This window comes from Rhinoderma darwinii, chromosome 3, assembly GCF_050947455.1.
Source record: "Rhinoderma darwinii isolate aRhiDar2 chromosome 3, aRhiDar2.hap1, whole genome shotgun sequence".
NCBI classification, from domain to species: Eukaryota; Metazoa; Chordata; class Amphibia; order Anura; family Rhinodermatidae; genus Rhinoderma; species Rhinoderma darwinii.
The window spans coordinates 240,132,524-240,152,883 of NC_134689.1; the positions used below are offsets into that span (position 1 = coordinate 240,132,524).

Consider the following 20,360-nt stretch of genomic DNA (forward strand, 5'->3'; position numbering starts at 1 on the left):
AGAAAAAACCGCTTTCAGTATGAGATTGGTATCTATAACCAAGACATGCAAAAACACTCTGCAACTATGGTAGCCGTATTTAAATAAATTTTAAACTGTAAAAAAAAAGCAAATTAAGAAAGAAAGTTAATCTTGTAGTAGAAAGCAAATTAAAGGGTCATGTTTATTGAAATGGCTTTCGTTGCTTATAATGTTTGTATATTGCACATTAGAGAGCATTATCGGTATTACCGTGACCCAGGATGGCTCCGTGGACAGTAATGGAGCTTTTACTGGCTGGGGAATATATTCTGAAATAAAAGCTGAAAACAGGAATTTTCCACTAGCTTCCGAAGGCCTGGATTTGCTAAGCCCTCTGATTAATATAGCACTTGCACACATTAATGCTACCATAGCATCTGCAAAAGAAAATACACAGAGGCCACATACAATAAAAGGTAACATCTAAAAGAAAAAAAAAAACAAATACAAAATTAAAAAAAAAAGTGAGTTCTGGCAAAGTTGTTTTAGTCTTACTATTTGGTTGCTAATTCACAGTAAATTTACGAGTAGTCCTGAAGAATACATTTTAATGCCAGTGCCAGAAAATAAGATCACCTATTTAGCTATACTTAATGTCATTAGGGCATACAGCCGTAGCCTTGAGTTCGGAATGGAATGAGAGCCTGATTTGTAATACCATAAAGCTATGTTCACACAAGGCATTTTCTCAAAGTCTCCACTCCATTTTTATTTCCTGCGTTTTTGTAGAAACTGTGGCAAAAATTTGTATTCGAAGCACATTGGAAATACCACATTGAAATACCATAATGCAACAATCCATCAGGGCCGGCGTTGAGGGGAGCAAACTGGGCAATTGCCCAGGGCCCCATGCCCACTATAGCAGCTGCTACAGGGCCCCTCACTGTCCGGCACATAACATTTATGGGCCGGGTGGCTCGGGCCCCCTCATGCCCGGTGGCGTCGCTAGCACCAGCGGGGGGGGGGGGGCGTTTTTTGCGACATTCAATTGTATCTGCATCCTCAGTATGCAGATACAATTGAATATTATAGGCTGGAGGCCACGTTAGGCCTGCAGCATATAAGGCGCTGGAAAAGAATCTCTGAGCAGGCCGGCGTGACGACTGTGCAAGGGTCCCGCCCGGAGGCTGTTAAGTGCTCCATCCGTCGTGGGAACAGGGCTAGGTAAGTATGATTTTTTTTGGCTGAGTGACACTTTATGCAGGGCGAGGTGGGAGCTGTGTTTTGCTATATACAACGTGGATGGGGCTGTGTGGCACTATATACAAAAGGAGGGGGAGCGGTGTAGCACTATAGGGGGACTGTGTGGCACTATATATAAGGGGGGCTGTGTGGCACTATAGACAAGGGGGGCTGTGTGGCACTATAGACAAGGGAAGGGGGAGCTGTGTGGCACCATATACAAGGGAGGGGGCTGTGTGGCACCGTATACAAGGGAGGGGGCTGTGTGGCACCGTATACAAGGGGAGGGGGCTGTGTGGCTTTATATACAAGAGGGGGGCTGTTTGGCACTATATACAAGGGAGGGCTGTGTGGCACTATATAGAAGGTAGGCTGTGTGGCACTATACAAAGGGGGCTGTGTGGCACTATATACAAAGGGGGTGGTTGTGTGGCACTATATACAAAGGGGGTAGCTGTGTGGCACTATATATAAAGGGGGTGGCTGTGTGGCACTATATATAAAGGGGGTGGCTGTGTGGCACTATATATAAAGGGGGTGGCTGTGTGGCACTATATACAAGGGGGGGTCTGTGTGGCACTATATACAAGGGAGGGGGCTGCATGACACTATATACAAGGGAGGGGGCTGCGTGGCACTATATACAAGGGAGGGGGCTGTGTGGCACTATATACAAGGGAGGGGGCTGTGTGGCACTATATACAAGGGAGGGGAGGCTGTGTGTCACTATATACAAGGGGGCTGTGTAGCACTATATACAAAGGGGGCAGTGTGGCACTATATACAAAAGGGGGAAGTGTGGCACTATATACAAAGGGGGGCAGTGTGGCACTATATACAAGGGGGGCTTGTGTGGCACTATATACAAGGGGGGCTGTGTGTGGCGATATCTACAGTGGGCACAAAGGGGGACTCCAATCAGAGAAAACATCACCTGTGAGTCAATGGATATAAATGTGCTGTAATCACTTATATGGTCTGCAAAGCTCCTGTGTATAACTGGCATCTACTGCTATATGGTCACTATATGGTGGTATTATTGGTCTTTGTATAGTGGTTGTTATTCCGTAACAGTATTGGGGTATTATTCAGTTACTGTGGTTATGGTGTGGCGGTATTATGTGGACCTTATTTTGTATGATTATTGGTAATATTCAGCGATGCAGTTCTCTGCACACCGCCTTCTAAATTGACCGCATTATTTATACAATAATTCAGCATTTGGGGCCCTACTTTTAACTTTGCCCATGGCCACACTTTCTCTAAAACCAGCCCTGCATTCATCTATGTATTTTTCTTCCCTAGAATGTGGCATTCCTATGCATTCACTTTAATGGGGCTGAGCGGCAATACCAGAACACAGAATGGACAAGTGTAGCGCTATTCCTAGAAAGAAAAGCAAAACCTTTTTTCTAATCCTGGATAACCCTTTAAAGTCTAAACCACCAAAAGTTTACTTACCGCTTTTGCTAAAAAATAACCAGAATAATACATTTAAAAACTGCATGTAAACCCCTGAAAAGAACATTGGAAGGGGTTTTAGAATACAGCATGTTACAGATTAGTTCAGTTAAATTTTCCATTACACAAATTTGTCCTTAAAATTTTTCCAATTAAAAGGCACTTCGTACCTAGATGAACCCTTCATATAGGGTTGCATAGCCAATCTCCCACATATTTGGGGATTGCTAGAAGCAAATTGGATATCAGGCTCACCCTCTTCATGGATTTCCATGGCATTTTACACTCCATAACATTGAAATTGCAACACCAAGAAGGAAAAGTTTTAGAATTGTGGAAATCACAGGATCGATAAATATGTTAATGATATGCAAATAATAATAAAAAAATAGAAGCTAAATATTCCAAACATCTTGCTTTATTCAGTATCGAGTATGAGAGCCATGCACAGAAATACACGCACTTACACACCTTGGCATGCTATCAATGAGGCTATTAATGGTTTCCTGAGGAATGTTATGCCACGCAAATCATCAAGATTGTCTGCTGGCAGCTCCCTTTGCAATTGCCGACCAATGAAGTCCCAGATGTGCTCGATGGGAGACAAGTCCGGAGACGCTGCAGTCCATGGTAGCACGTCTAGGCCACGCAGGCTGCTGACAGTAACACGAGCAACATGCGGCCTGGCATTGTCCTGTTGAAAACGGCTTCAGGGACACACTGGAGAAACAGCCGTACCACTGGTTCCACGACCAAATCAATGTAACGCCGAGCTGTTAGTGTACCTGAAATGAAGACTAGAGGGGTCCGGCTGCCGTACATTTTACCGTCCCACACCATAACCCCGGTGTGAAGTTCCCTTGTGAAGGCCTTTTCATGGCATTTCCCTACGTGGTCTACAAACCGATTTCCGGCTATCATTCCGTCCAAGATAAAAGCGGGATTCATCGCTGAAGAGGATAGACCTCTATTCCAGCCTCCATCGCTGTCTTCCAGTGCACCCTGATAGCCCTTGAGAGCGGTGACGTGTTGCCAATGGACCGTCTGGCTCATAGCCCAATGTCGTGGAAAAGCCTTCTAATGGTTTGTGTCGACACTGGTTGGCGCCCTAGGCTTAGGATGTGTCGTTCAATTTCACTTGCAGAACGGAATGGATCACTACACGCCATTCTTCTAATCAGACGATCCGTCCGTGCAGAGGTTTGTCTCCAAGCACCTCTTGCTGTCATTCCCGTTCGTTGTTGTTCTCCCAGCCTCCAAGACACGCAACATTGAACAAGGCTGACATCTTGGCCTAGGCGGCTAGCGATTTCCTGAGTGATAAACCAAGGTCTCTCAGTTCAAGGAGTCTGTCCCTATCAGTTTGTGACAAGTGGCGATAACTGGCACGTCAACGAACAGGAGGCATCGCACAATCACCCCACACCACTTCATCCGATTTTTGAGGTTTCATGTGGCTAAAAAAACGTTCAATCTGGCTTTTATGCCTCTCCCAAATGCCACAGATTGGAGCTAGGTGTTTGAAAATTTGATCATTTGCAGATTTTAGCGACACCTGCTACTTTCTCGATTTGCATAACCTTACGACATGCCCTTCTTGTTGTTGCAATTTCAATGTTAAGGAGTGTATATTTGGCGAGACCCCCTATTTATCCTACTGCTTCTCATCTTCTCCATGAAAAAAAACAACCTCAGCCTTTTTGCTCATTTTATTGATGCAGGATACTTTTGCCCATAGTATAAACCATGTGGTTACTGTCCTTGGTACATGTGGTTTACATGGTCTAGAAAATAGGTTGATTGAAAGTTGTACACAAAGGTCTAGTGCAATGTATCTAAACAAACTATTCACTGGTAAAAGAAACTTGTGGCTATGGAGGGTGTAACTGTAGATGAATATCTGCAAACACCAGATTAAGTTGTTAGACCATAAAATAAATTGAAATGGTATTCATGAGCTAGAACAAAATGTCAGAGTAACAAAAGATATAAGTGACCGTTTCTGCTGAATGGGTTTTCCTGTTCTGAAGGCCAGCTTTCTGTTGCCATATAAAATAATATATTAAAAATCTATAGAAAGTATTATGCCTACATTATTTTGATTTAAGTCATTTAGGGTTGCATGCAGACACATAATCCCCGAAGAACAAAATAGAATTCCAGAGAAAAAAAACAGTAATATACACAGCAGGCTAAGGAATAGCAAATGTAAAACAAATTACAGTTCTGGAACCGCAGCATAGTATATATCTCCGCACAAAGCACAAAAACTTACCACAATACCAAACACGAAGGGCAGAAGCATAACGTCGTATATACGGTGTGCTAGCTCTGCTTGCTGGTGCTTATAGTTTATAAAGGAAACTTGCGAGCGTGAAACCTCAAGTGAATATCTTGAGCAACGGACCACAGAGGTGTAAATCGCGTCAGTTTGTCAAAGGCTCAAGAGCATTGCCTGGACTCATGACCCAACGGATTCCTTTAATAACACAGTGCATTGGGAGGAAAGTGTCAAGAGACCAACAGGGGAATAGGATGTAGAAGAACTTCTGAAGGCAGTGTGTTAAAATGAGAATAAAATAACAAATCGTGCATTAAACACTTGAAGAATACCAAATGCCACCTACTAAGCAGCTGATCCTTTGCAGAGGTGCACCGTGATGCAACAAACTCCTGCCGAGTAAGACATAGGCGGCAACATGACTTCTATGTAAAAAGTATGCACCGGATTCTCCAGATGGTGCCTTTGCTTCAAGGATAACTTTGCCCTTTGAATGACCTTGTAACAATAGAGCTTCTCTACTTTCTTGTACATACTGTGTGTGTCTAGGAGAATCTCTTCACCATGCAGCCAACTATCTGCCAACCAAAACTGTCATTTGTAAGAGAGCCAAACAGCTGCCAGCGCTCCTCTTATGACGATCATAATACCCATTAAAAGGAGCACTTGCAGAGCTCACAGATTAAATATTTTGGATACAATCCCTTAAACGGAGTTTAAATCATGTTAAAAGGCAAATACCACTTGTCTTAATGCAGATTCCCACTTAATTAGCCAAATGAGGGAAAAGCAGAACCGTCTGAATAATAAACACACTTTCACCATGTGTGAAACTTGTTTAGTTGTGTTCTGCTCACTCCAGCATATATATATCCAACACTAAAGATACACATCATTTACAAAGTGTGCCGGGGCCTGGTCATAATGCTCCATGCGAACATTACCTCCATTTGTACTGAACTATGGCCATTTATATGGAGCTAGACCGCCTTCCGTGCTGCTACAACAGCCTGCACTTTTCTAAAATAGGCTTTTCAATAGATTTTTGAACTTTGTGCCCATACATCCACAAATGGCCGTATTACAGCTTTGTACAAGTTCATAGTAGTATGGAGGCATAACATGGCACCCATAGAAGTCGATGGGGCCCTACAGTAACTTTGTATGCTTCAGATTTCATATCGAGATATGCAACAATAGTGGAATGCTCCATTGGATTCTAGATGATGGTTTACTATGCTAAATGGATCCGTGAAGGACGCAGCACATTTTTCCCTTTTTGCCTCTGCATTCTGGGAGCTGTAACTTTACACATCATCGCAGAAAAAAAAAGAAAGTCTTGTCTTTTGCATTTTTTTTGTACAATTTTTAGATACATAACATTTAGCGTTTAATTTATGCAAATGTTTTTGTGCTAAAAATTCAATTCCGCCATGGTTTCTTTTGTAGTGTTTTCTTTTTTGTTCTCCAAAAACCCTGAATTATGTTTTATGCCTATTTTATGGGTCGTGACAAATAAGGGGATATATAATTTGTATTTTTTTTTATGCTTTATGATTCTTATTTAATAAAAACGGGGACGTTTTTAGTTTAGTTATTTTTAACCCCTTAATGACCGAGCCATTTTGCACGTTAATGACCAAGGATTATTTTTTGCTTTTTCACGGTCGCATTCCAAGAGTCGTAACTCTTTTTTTATTCCGTCGACATAGCCGTATAAGGGCTTGTTTTTTGCGGGACGAGTTGTATTTTGTAATTGTACCATTTTTAGATGCTTATAATATATTGATTAACTTTTATTAACTTTATTTTAGGAGAGAATTGAAAATAAGCAGTTATTCCAGCATTAATTTTCACGTTATAAATTTACACCGTTTACTATGCAGCATAAATAACATGTTAACTTTATTCTATGGGTCGGCACGATTACAGGGATACCAAATATGTAAAGGTTTTAGATGTTTTCCTACGTTTGCACAATAAAAACCCTTTTAGAAAAAAATTACTTGTTTTTGCATCGCCGCATTCCAAGAGCCGTAACGTTTTTATTTTTCCGTCGATGTGGCCGTACGTGGGCTTGATTTTTGCGGGACAATGTGTAGTTTTTATTAGTACTATTTTGGGGTACATAGAACTTATAGATTAACTTTTATTTTATTTTTTATGGGGGGAATGGGAGAAAAGAGAGAATTTTGACGTTGTTTTTTGCGTTTTCTTTGGACGCCGTTCATCCGGCGGTTTAATTAATATGTTCATTTTATTGGTCAAGTTGTTACGATCGCGGGGATACCATATATGTGTATGTGTGATTTGTTTTGACAGTTTTACTAAATAAAACCACTTTTTGGGCCAAAAAAGTAGTTTTATTTGACTTTGACTGTAATTATTTATTTTTTTTTTTCACAAACTTTATTTAACTGTTTTACATTTTTTTTTTTAGTCCCACCAGGGGACTTCACTATGCGATGTGCCGATCGCATATATAATGCTTTGGTATACTTCGTATACCAAAGCATTATTGCCTGTCAGTGTAAAACTGACAGGCAATCTGTTAGGTCATGCCTCCGGCAGATGCTGAAGGCAGACCTGGGGGTCTTTGTTAGACCACCGGCTGTCATGGAAACCCGACGGCGACCCGCGATTTGTTTGCGGGGGCGCCGATCGGGTGACAGAGGGAGCTCCCCCCTCTGTCAAACACATTAAATGCCGCTGTCACTATTGACAGCGGCATTTAATGGGTTAAACTGCCGGAATCGGCGCGCGCTTCGATTCCGGCAGTTGCAGCAGGAGCCAGGCTGTGTATAACAGCCGTGCTCCTGCCGCTGATCGCGTGGGTACAGTGTCAGTACCTGCGCAATGACAGGACGGATATATCCGTCCTCCTGCGCGAACTAGCAGCTGCAGAGGATGGATATATCCGTCCTTCGGCGTTAAGGAGTTAATGTGCCTGTGGTTGTTTAACTGATTGCTTCATTTAAAAAAACTTTATCTAATAATTTTTTGTGTGCAACATTTTTAATTACATTTTATTTCCAAATACAATTTTTCTTAAGAGATAAAAAGATTGACAATAAAACATGTAAGATAGTTAACAGACTAATAAATAAACAAACATATATATGTTACAACAAAACAAGAAAAGGCCTGATAGACCACTGAAGCGAACAATGAAAAAAAACAAAAACATATTTCTAAAACTATGTTATGCAGAAGGGGTAGTCAGACCTGTTTACGTATGATTTTTAAATGTAATGTAAAAAGCAATGCAACAGAGGGGTTACTCCACCAAAACAGAAGAAAAAATAGGACAAAAGAGTAAGATAAAAGAATAAAAAAAAAAAGAGAAAAACAAGGGGGGGGGGGGGTTAGTAGGGACAGGCTGGTCTCAAAGATGTCTTAGAGCGTTAGAAGATCTGGGGTTGTGCCAGCAGAAAATATATAGATCAGCGAAGGGGACAACACTTGGGTTAACTTTTCCTTGGTACCTGCTAAGAGGCAGGAAAGATTTTCATTGCTCATATACCTGGAAACTCGGTTTTATTCAGGAAGTTAGAGGCGAAACACTTACGAAAACCGGTAGATGAGTACCCAGGGATTGAGTCGGCACAAAGTACCACCACACAAGCACTTTATATAAGGTCTCAATAATTAACACATTGCAGAAACACCATGCTACATTGGGTGATTCTGATTGGCAAATTTATATGGGACAAACAAGAACCTAAGTCTGCTTCCCACTTGGAGATGTAGTTAAGTTGGGACCAGTAACAGGAAGAAAGCAGACAGGAATAAATTTGGATATTGTAGCAGAGGCACGTGGGTGGGAATGACAGCAATGTTCAAACTGTGTCAGAGCAATTGTTTGGGTTGCGTTCTTTAGCAGGGGGTAATGAAGTGATGTCATTGTAAGCATTGGAAACGTTCTTCTGCAGGAAGCCCATAGCGGCTTTGTAGCAATCCGGAACCCCCAGGTGGAGAGGACAAAAAGTAGATAAGGCCAGGTTTAAGAGTCAAAAGCTTACTGGATATCAAAAGAAAGTAACATGGCCCTTGCTCCAGTAGCATGGATCCAGTGGATAGCCATTCTTCTATTATCTCCAGCTTGTCTGCAGAGATAAAGCCTACATGATCTTTCCTTATCAATGCCCCCAGGCCAAACTTAAGTCACAGTGCCCAGATTTTGGTGAATATATTTAATGAAATTGGAAACTTTTTCCCAGGAGTTATGGTCCCTATCAGGTTTTGGGAGCATTGATAGGGGCCAGTAAAATAATATGAGGGGGGGGGGGGAGAAGAAGAAGAGAGAGAGTGTTGAAGAACGTGCGGTTTGGAAAAGAAGCTTGCTGTATTATTTGTGGTAATGGGCTGAAAAACCGCCATGGTCCAGCTTCTTGCTAAGTTTCAGTGTTGAATTGAACATCAAATATCACTAGCGAGAAGGTAGGCAAACTGGGGTGAGGTATCATAGAGCGGAAGTGCTCAATGGCTTCACAGGTTTGGGGAGTGTAGTCAGAGTAGGGGTAGATTCTTCAACAATTTTGGAGGATTGGAGACCAGTGAGCCTTGTAATGAGTGAAAGACAAACATAGAAGGGTGTGGCTGAGTGGATTGGAGATAATGGAGTGGAGGGTTTATTATGGAGTTGAGGGATAGACCGAAATATGGTCAATCCTTGAGAATAACTGGGGAGGCTCCATCTTGAAAACATCTGCAGCAACTCAGGGATGATTACCCAGAAAAATTTGAAATATTGTAAAAATTAAACCTGTTCCAAGTAACATCCAAGCAGTCAGTGAAAAGGTATGTGAACTGGAATTTGATAGTAACCGAAACATACATTACTTAAAAGGTAGCCCTGCCAAAAGGTACAGAGAAGGGGGTCATAGCAAAAAACCTAGGGAAGGAGAACTTGTAGAGAGTAAGTAAAAGAGAAGAGGAAGAAGGCAAAAACTAGTGCCCAGATAAAAGCACATGAGCGGCTCACAGTTGAACATCATCACTGATAACTACAAAACTACTACTCAAGAGGCTATTATTGCTTTTTATTCATCACATTATTATATAGCCCCATCAATAAAATCAAGTTTTGTATAATGTGTCTGTAGTATAGCAAAGACTAAAGTGTGTTTAAAAAATAATAAAATGAAGCTGAAGTAATGACTTCTCAATTGAAAAAATACATTAGTTTTAGATCGCAACTAATCCTGATAGATCCTGATTCTCGACATATGGTAATCATATTCACTGATCGTGACAACATTTTAATGTTATGACATAATGTAACGGCCTGCTACAGGATTTCTTTTTACTTTTTATATAGGAGGTCAACGTACTCATTTACTGTGTTTCTCTGCTTTTTAGACAACTTATAATAGGGGTAGCATTAATATTTAAGGCACTAAACCTCTTAATAATTAAACTATTGAATTAAAGATTTATTAAATCTCTAGTTGCAAATGTAAGCCTTATATTTACGTGGCATGTGTTAAGTCTTTCGGTTTAAAGGTCATAAAAAAACCAACTAAAATTATAAGTCCAACAATAACTTTAATACAAATCTTGAGGTTCACAAATATAAATAAAGAAAAATAATAATGATACTATACTTCATAATATGTAAGAGGGTAGTTTAAAAAACATTAAACATTTTATTGACTAAACAAAACCAAAACTGAGTGACCTGAGGTAATTTTAGTTAGGTTCCCTTTTTAACTTAACCAAGAGAACTTATACACAAAGCCCGCATGGTCATCAGCTGATTGCTGCCTCTCCGTCTTTTCTAACCCTTAAGGGTAGCCACGTTTGGCAATACATTTTCCAAGAATATTCATCCATTCAACGAATAGACATACAGAGTCCATTAGAGCTGCTTTTTATGAGCAGCTCTATGTTCGGACTTGGAGAGGGGACCCTCTTCTGACGTCCAGATGCTCTAATAGGGCATATGGATGGGGTTGTCATTGTGAGACAATCCGTTTTAATTTCCCTTTCATCTACAAATTGGGGATCAGCTGCTATTAAATCAACCTATTAAAATGTTGAATTTACTAGAATTGTATCCTTGGGTTCACTGCTATAAAGTAAAACGTAAGCCATCATATTTTACTTTTAGCTCATATAATCATTGATCTCTAAAAAGAGTAGCATCACATTTGTGGAAATTAAGTATAAATCTCTAGTTTCCAATTACAACTGTGTTCCATGATTCTTAACTTTTTTTTTTTTTTTATTGTAAAACTGCCGCAAAACCCCAGGTATTTACATGTGGTTTGGCCGTGGTTCTGTTGCACCATTACCGCCACATGTGTATAGAAAGGCAATTAACATACTGATGACATTTCCAAGAATACTAGATGCAGCAATGTAAAACAAACAGCGCCACGCATGTCCATAGGTTGTCTCTGGTATTGCAGCTCAGCTCCATTTAAGTGAATACGGTTGAGCTACTATGCAATACACAAGCAGTGGACTGGTTTGGTGCTGTTTTTGGAAGAAAGCAGCCATGTTTTCCTAATCTTGTACCACCCCTTTAAGCTAGACCTACACATAGGAGTCTACTTGGGACATGCAACAAGATACAATACCAATAAAAAACACAATTGTCTGATGCAACAGTCTACCCTACTAGAAAGTAGAAATCATACATGACCTTGACAGGCTACCAATATTGGATCTAGCCTTACTATTAAACTGCTCCACAGTTTATACTATCTAGTAAAAGGAAAAGTTTTACTGTTCCTTTCCTGTAGCTTTGCTACAGTATACAAATATATACAGTAAAATGGACTTCACGTCTATAACAAAATAGCTTCTCCATTAAGATACTAAAGACCATTTTAAGTGATTTTTCTAGTACGTAGATCAATCCAAATGGCTGGCAGTATATAGCACTACCTCCTGCACCTGCCGTAACTTCTTTAAGTGTTAAAATAAAATCATTAAAGTCAAGTTTGGAAAGTAGCGTTCACGGGAAAGGGGAACAGATGTTCACACACATGAACTACTGCCCTCAGCTCATGCACGGCTACATAATCTCTTCTAGGCTGCCCACATTTCCATGCCCAAGTACAGTAGAAGAGTTAAATTTTTTTATAATGTAAAAACAAATGAAAATCTTCAAACCTTTTTCCCCTAAAGTAATGTAAACAATGAAAAAAGTAAACATAATGGCGTTGCCACATCTGTAAAAGTCCTACTGTTAAAAATATCACTGTTATTTGACCCGTCGGGTCAACGCCAGAATTGCTGTTTTTGGTTATCTTGCTTCCCAAAAACTGGAATAAAAAGTAATCAAAAAAGCATATGTATCGCAAAATAATAAAAACTTAAATAAATAAAAATAAATAATAAACTACAGCCTGACTTGCAAAATACAAGCTCCATCGACAGAAAAATAACAAAAGCTTTGGGTCTCATATATGGCGACACAAAATAAAAAACTAATTGTTTATTCTATGTAAAAGTAGTACATTATAAAAACAATATAAATTTGAATATGCCATAATCGTAATGGCCTGAAAAATAAAGTTAACATTTCATTTTTACCGCATGGTGAACATCGTTACAAAGAAACCCAAAAAACAATGCAGTTTTTCCAATTCCATGCCACAAAAAAATTATTTTAATTTTCCCAGTACATTATGATACTTTAAATAAGGAAATGAAAAATTACAACTCGTTCTACAAAAAAATATGCCGACTGAAAAATGTATGGCTTTTGGAAGGCGGGAGAGAAAAAACGAACATAAAAAAAACAAAAAATGCCTGTGGCACCGAGGGGTTAAAGAGCATCTATCAATGCATGTTTCCTGCTCTCTCTGAGGGCAGCATAAGGTAGTGACTGAGGCGCTGATTTCAGCATTATTATGTCTTATGTGAGGAAGAAGCGGATTTATACGGGGGCTGGCACCAACCACGCCCTCCTGCCACTGATTGACAGATTTCACCCTATTACTGTGCATAGAGAGAAAACCGTCAATCAGCGGCGGGAGAAAGGCAGGAAAAGGGTAGTGACAGAAGCTCTTTGAGGGTATGTTCACACAATGTGTTTTCAGATGTAATTCGGGCCATTTATGACCTCGAATTACGCCTGAAAAAATGGCACCATTACGCCTCCAAACACCTGCAAACTGCTTGCAATGGGATTTACGGTGTTCTTTTCCCACGAGGTGTAATTTTACACATCGTTTTCAAAATACGGTGCGTAAAAAGAAGTGCAGGTCATTTCTTGGGACGTTTTTGGAGCAGTTTTTCATTGACTCCATTGAAAAACAGCTCCAAAAACGGACTTAAAATACACCACGAAAAACGCGAGTGGATACAAAATTGTCTGAAAATCAGGAGCTGTTTTCGCTTGAAAACAGCAACGTATTTTCAGACGTTTTTTGACTCAACGTGTGAAAATACCCTAAGAATAAAAAAAGGGAGATATAAAACACTGGGGGAGGGGGGGGGGAAATGACTGAGCCTTTGTAAAAACTATTTAATTCGTGATTTCATTTTTAATATTAAAGCTCTAGGCATTATCTATACATTAATGTCTCAATTAGATCATAGCAGATCTGGGAGACGGAGTTCGTAATAAACTGTCTCAGCCCTTACACCTCTTGCGAGATTTCCTAGCCCCCTCCCATTTACGGTGCCACCAAACAACTCAACAGATATCTCTCACATTTGCCAAACGGTAGACTATTATCAAGGAAGAGAAAAAGATGCTGTCAGTTTATTATAGCCCTGGGCAATGTGGACCGCTTTCTTTTCAACTAATAATGTCGCCTTAATTAAATGGGACTAATTAAAAAAATTAAAACAAAAAGCGGAGCATGGTGGATGATAGGAGGGGTTGAATAGCGAGAGGTCATGTTCCTTCCTCTGCAGAGATAATACAAAAAATATACATCTATGAAGCACATTCAATACTAGACTAAAAGCAGATAGAAAAAACCCATAAACAATTCCATCAAAGCAACCGAGTTGGCATCTACTGCAATAAGAAGTGGTTTGAGTTGGTGTTAAACGAATAAGCGATGAAATGATACAGTCTTCGAGTACCGAATATGAATGGAGATGCAGAACTGCATATTTGGATGGGAAAATTATCAGCTCCCATGCAGTCATCATATATGATATAGTGAGAACAATATATACAAGATTGTAAAGTGCCAGCATTGCTGCTTAGCCCCATTCATTTGGATTCCTCTCTATGATGTCACTATTCCTAATATGACACATGGACATGAGATGTCCTGATAGAACAACCCCTTTAATTTCAAGCTGTTAAAAGGCTGATTCCAATGTGTCAACTAGAAGTACTCAAATGTACAATTTACATTTAAAGTATTATTCCAAGTACAAAATGCACAACAAAAAGCTCAAAATGAAAAGTGTAGCGTGTCAGTTTGCTATGACATGTTTGACTGGTTTCTATAAATAATCCAGCAATCTGTAGAAAGATTTTCTTGATGAACATGTCTTGCCTGCAAAGACACTAACAGTGCATGTATTAGCGTCTGTTTACAATAACATTGACGTTATTCTTGTTATCGAATATAGTGCGCAGCGCTGTCTTTGTCTTCAAAAATACCAGAGCCATGATCGAAAACCCGAGGGACGCCATTTAAAATAACTTGGGCAGCTCATGAATACTCGGCACATCAACTCTACCTACATGGCTTTCTTACAGATACGTCTCTAGTTTGCATTAAAGAATGGCGCAAGTAAATGATAAATTGAAAGTAACAACTCCTGGATTTTTTACACGGCCCTTTATTTATTTTTTTAAACTGTCGTACGTGTTGCCGACCAAAGTTAAAAAAAAATAAAAAATAATAATAATCAACCACGCCACTTTTATGTATAAAATATACTAAATAAAGCTCTGTCCTCAAAATGTTACTTAAAGGGAACCTTTCACCAGCCCATACATGTGCAGCATGTAATAGTCAGGGATTCACAAACACCGTCTCACTTGAAATTATTTTCCTATCTTCCTCTATTTACATATCTTTGCAGTTATATTTGGCGCCCGATATGTAAATAAGCGCCTGAACTGTTAATGGGGCGTTTCTATCTAACGAAATAGCAAGGGGGTGTGATGTCTTCGCTCTGACACGGTCCAATCAGTGTCAGAGTGGCTTGTGCTGTGTTCTCTCCCGCGAAAACACACACAGACTGGTGGTTCTGCAGAGATCGCTCTCTCAGTCAGTGTGGGAACACAGCGCAAGCCGACCTGGCACTGTCCGTAGCTGATTGGACAGTGTCAGAGTAAAGAGATCTCGGCCCTTTGCCATTGACAGTTCAGGGGCTTATTTACATATCGGGCGCCAAATATAACGGCACTGATATGTAAATAACGGGGGAAGTTAGAAACATAATTTCAAGTGAGACAGGGCTTGTACAGCCCTGCCTATTACATGCTGCACATGTATGGGCAGGTGAAAGGTTCTCTTTAACTGGGATTTTGGGTTTCACTTTCATAATAAGGCAACCAAGAGGGCACACCTGCCCCAAACCTTGAAGACTTTTATCAACACTATTGACAGTGGACTATAAAAAAAAAAAAGTTTATACGAAGACTTGGTACGTAGTAGTAAGGACAATGCAAAAATCAAGACAGATCTCTCTTCACTCAAACTGGAAGACGAGACCAGCTTATGGGCATGCAGAGAGAGATGGAAGAAATTACGTTGAATATAAACATTTTCAAGCAGATTCTCTTACTTGCTATATACTGATGAGGTACTATAGGTTTTTTGGATGATTGTGAGGGAACTAAATTTATAGCGCCAGTCACTGTAAAGCACCGTATATGCAAATGTCATGAGACAGGGAAGCAATATGAAAAATTGCAGTTCTACGATATTCCCTTAAGGCATATGGGCAGATTAACAACACTGCAAAACATCCTAAGTGCTCTATCCTCACAGAAATATAACCCATAAACTTAATGTACATATGTCCTTTTGCTTGATATTAAAATGTTTTTGCCAATGACAGAAATGACCTTTCCTGGAATTCTTTCTTCCCATGTGTCAGTGTTATGTATTGCACTAATATTGCACCCAAAGTTCACTTCATGAGTTTAATGAATTCTGTGCCTAGCCAAGAGCAGCAGTGCCCGGAATTTATGAGCCTATAAACTGGCACAGTGAGAATGCGAAGAACAAAGTTTACAATGGACTGTCTCATACCAGCGCAGGAGACTTGCTTGTTTACAAACGGGACACTGCGCGACAAAAAGGAGCTCCTTACCGGTCTCAACATCCTGGACGTAAAAATGCAGCTCATCTGTGATCTCTGTCACCAGGACAGGTTTGTAGTTCACATTTCTCTCCTTCTCCTCCACCACGGCAACTACTTCTTCTACAGGCTGCTCCTCAAACTTTGACCAGACCTGTGAAAAAAAAAAAAAAAGCCTTTAGGAGAATTCAAGCAAGGCCAGCGACTGATGTGTTCACAATACGTGCCTTTTGTAGGACCTATTTACAGTAGAAAAAATAAAAACATGTACATATTAGCACACAACAATGCAAATATGTATTTTATCAAGGAAAAAAAATGAAGAATATCAATATTTTGGGACTGCTGGTTCCCCCACTGATCCTGAAAATGTAGGGGCTACGGAGCTGGTTTAATACAGCTCTATTCAAGTGAAGAAGTATTGCTGTGTAGTGAAAAAACATTGAAGGGGATGCAGCGCTTAACCAGCTCAGCAGTCCCTATATTCTTAGGATTGTGGGGCTCCCAACAATGGGACCCCCAATAATCAGAAAGTGATGACATATCCTAGCAATATGTCATAATACACATACTCCTAGTGTGTTTATACAGGGAGTATTTTTTCTCTGCAATTTATAGTTGCGATTTTTACAACTGCGTCAAAACTGCAACACTATTGTAAAAAGCGGCATGGTTTCCCCCCATTTCCAAATATGTAAAGAAAACGCTAAAAATATGACTCATGAAAATACATCCCTATTAGTCAGTATAATACATTAAAATGGCCACAGGCTGTATACAAGGATTCTGCATCTGACAAGATAGTGTAATATGTAATCACTGCAGAAAAGCTAGCTTTAATAATGCAAAATCTGACGAATGTTAATAGCTCAGCTGAAAAGAAAAAAAATGCCCATCACCAAGCAGTTCTTGGGTACAGCCTCTCCTTGTCAAATCCGTCCTCTATAACCTCAGCAAAAATAACTTGGAAATGACATAGTCCCCAGCAGGTGGAGAGAAGGCAGAGTGATGGATGGGAACGGACAGAGATGCTAATTACTCCAGAGAAGAATTAGTGCCTACAATACACCATGTCTCCACTAGAGGAGCGGGCCCTGCTGCCAACTATGATCTTCAAGATTACCGTCAGATACAAAGTAAACCAACAAGTCACTCCGTATACCATTGGATTTATCACTTCTATATCCAACAAAGAGCACGCCTTTCAATTTCAGCAGTGTCCAGTCACTAACAAAATTCTCGAGCAAACAGAGAACCTGCAGCATCTTACAAGACATCTGGGGCCACAGTGAAAACATAGATACATTATTAACACTATTTTAAGTTATAGAGCCAGTTTTCAGTATCAGACTATGGCCCATTTCACAGTCTTTTGGCGCTGATTTTGACGTGGAAACAACGCTGAGAAATGGCGTTTTCTTACCCAGAGTGGCTTTTAGCCGCTCGCAGGAAAAGAAAGCAGCAAGTCCTTTCTTGCCGCAGTGCTGCCTCTGATCTCCCACTGATCTCCCGTTTATTGCAGTGTTTTTTGCCTGTGGTGCTGAATGTGACAAGAAAGTGAAGACAGGTCAAAAACTGCTTCAAAATTCTTTTATGAATTTTGAGGCAGATGATTTCTGCCTGCAAAATACTCTGTGTGAACTAGGCCCATGGGTGCTGTGCGGAGGTAGTGTGTCATGATGTCGAGAACTGCATGCATCTTTCCTATGCGGTTTTTAACCGTGCAGCTTTCATAGGTAAAGCACATTAAAAACACGTTCTTCACATGTACAAACTGTGCGGCCAAAAGCTGTGGTAATACCATGTGCAGTTGCCCTGTGGTTCTTAGCTGCGGGGCACACTACCGCAGCATGGCCACTGTGTGTAGGGTCACCCTAAATGATCCAACCACAATTAGAGTAGTTATAATATTGGGTTACAAGGATCATGTAATACACATCTCAACTGCTGCAGATCCTCTTTTTTGAAGTCATGAGGAGACTCCTGTCCACTGTTGATTTATATGAAACCTCCTCAATCTTTTCATAAAAAGAGGACTGTAGCACCTGAGGAGTGTATTATATTCTGCAGCAGCTGGGGCACATTACTGTATAAAACACAATGCAGCTGCTGAAGATTTTTTTATGTTGAAGAAGCACAACATGTCAGTACAGGAGCAGGAACTTTCTAGAAAAGTTCAGAAAGATGGACAGACTACTTTTGCAGGAGAATAAGGGTACGTTCACACGAGGTCATTACGTCCGTAATTGACGGACGTATTTCGACCGCAAGTACCGGACCGAACACAGTGCAGGGAGCCGGGCTCCTAGCATCATAGTTATGTACGATGCTAGGAGTCCCTGCCTCTCCATGGAACTACTGTCCCGTTCTGAAAACATGATTACAGTACGGGACAGTTGTCCTGCAGCGAGGCAGGGATTCCTAGCTTCGTACATAACTATGATGCTAGGAGCCCGGCTCCCTGCACTGTGTTCGGTCCGGGACTTGCGGCCGAATTACGTTCCGTCCATTACGGACATAACGACCTCATGTGAACATACCCTAATTGGGGTGTATGTAGTGCCACACGTCATTGGATAAGGCATCACATGAACACGACCGTTTGTGTTTTGCGGACCCCAAAACACGCATCCTCACGGCTTTTTTTTGCAGACCCATACACTAGAATGGGTGAGACGAACCGCAAACACGGACAAGAAGATGACGACATGTTCTATAATCTTGCGGAACGGACACACGGATCAACAAAAAAATGGATGCGTGCATGGCCCAATAGAAATGAATGGTTTAATATGCAATCAGCAAAAAAAATACACAAAAAAATGGATAGGACACTGAAGAAAACAATGGTCACGTGCAGGAGCCCTAATAGTCATGTTCTGATATCAAAATGTGAGGTTTCTACAAATATTACAGACAGTTCAATAGAACACAACTATTGATGTATATTATACATACACACAAGACCCCTTTAAAACTCTGCAACAACGCATAAATGTACATTTACGATCACTCCTTTACATCAGTTTTTATGGTCATGATTGAGGTCATTGAGATTGGAAAAGGATGGGATTAATGCCATTAGCCCGTTACTTAACCCCGGAAACCCTGTAGACATGAGACTGCGACGAGGCAGCACTTTGTGTCATTAGACGGGTAACGCTGCATATGACTATCTAATGAAAAGCCAATACATTATTCTCATCCCTCTTGTGACTACTGCCAAATACCTTAACGTATTGATATTACGGTAATGTCCCCACGGAGCAGTACTGCTTGTAAACAGGTATTTGTGGAGTGGATTGACTCGAGAGCCATTTTTGATCTTGCGTTCGGGGTGTCCAGCAGGTTGCGCTTGCCAAGTTTACAATAAGGTTATGTGCGGAATGGAGGAGCCCATCATTGCAGACAATTTGTATTACATTATTCTTTAGAAAAATTGAAGACCACTAGAAGAGTTGCGGACCCTGCTCAAACGCAAAACCTTCTGGATTGTGGCTTTAATGGAAAATAAAGTGGAAGCTCCTGTCTGGGTAATGGCTGGATGTACTCGGCTTTTAGAACATACTGCCATTATACACCGAGAGATTCTGATCTAAACCCTTCCAGTAGAAGCAGCTGAACATCTGCTAATGCAGCCAATTTGCAATATTACATCTTAAATGCAACCAGTCATTTCTAACTCCTATCATACAATTCAGCCGGTAGGATTTATTGTCTGTGGGAGTTGATTTAAGACGGAGAAGCTGGAGTTTCATCGAGCAGCTACACAACTTGGCACAAGGAGAAAGGGAGGGGGAGAGGAAGAGAGAAGCGATGATGGGGAGAGCAAAAAAGGAGTAGAGCTGGAAACCGGATGCAAAGAGAATAATGGAAAACATGCCAGGGACAGCAAGACGAGAGGAGGAACAAGCGAATTCTCCATAGTACTGCATTATAATGAGGTATATGTGCGATAGTCGTGGCCAGTGACATGCTGATAATCCCACGGATTCTGACAGATCAGGAGACGGAGGGGATTTTACTATGTCACAGAGACCACTACCCCTCCTTCATTCCAAAAACACAGTTGACTGCTCCAGAAGAAAAATCTCACCCATATGGTTCTTCAGATTTGCTCATTCATTTCACTTAGGAGATTTTCAAAGGGATGTAATTTAAGGGATCATTTGATGAA

The 20,360-nt window shown here is 40.6% G+C and overlaps 1 protein-coding gene across 2 annotated transcripts in view; it reads right to left on the bottom strand.

The window, feature by feature from the left end:
- Window positions 1-20,360, bottom strand: part of SND1 (staphylococcal nuclease and tudor domain containing 1) — a 684,058-nt gene that overhangs the window by 38,129 nt on the left and 625,569 nt on the right. For both annotated transcript variants that reach the window (XM_075857566.1, XM_075857565.1), the window contains exon 18: window positions 16,196-16,337. In XM_075857566.1, the coding sequence (XP_075713681.1) occupies window positions 16,196-16,337 (142 nt within the window). The remainder of the gene's footprint in view (window positions 1-16,195; window positions 16,338-20,360) is intronic.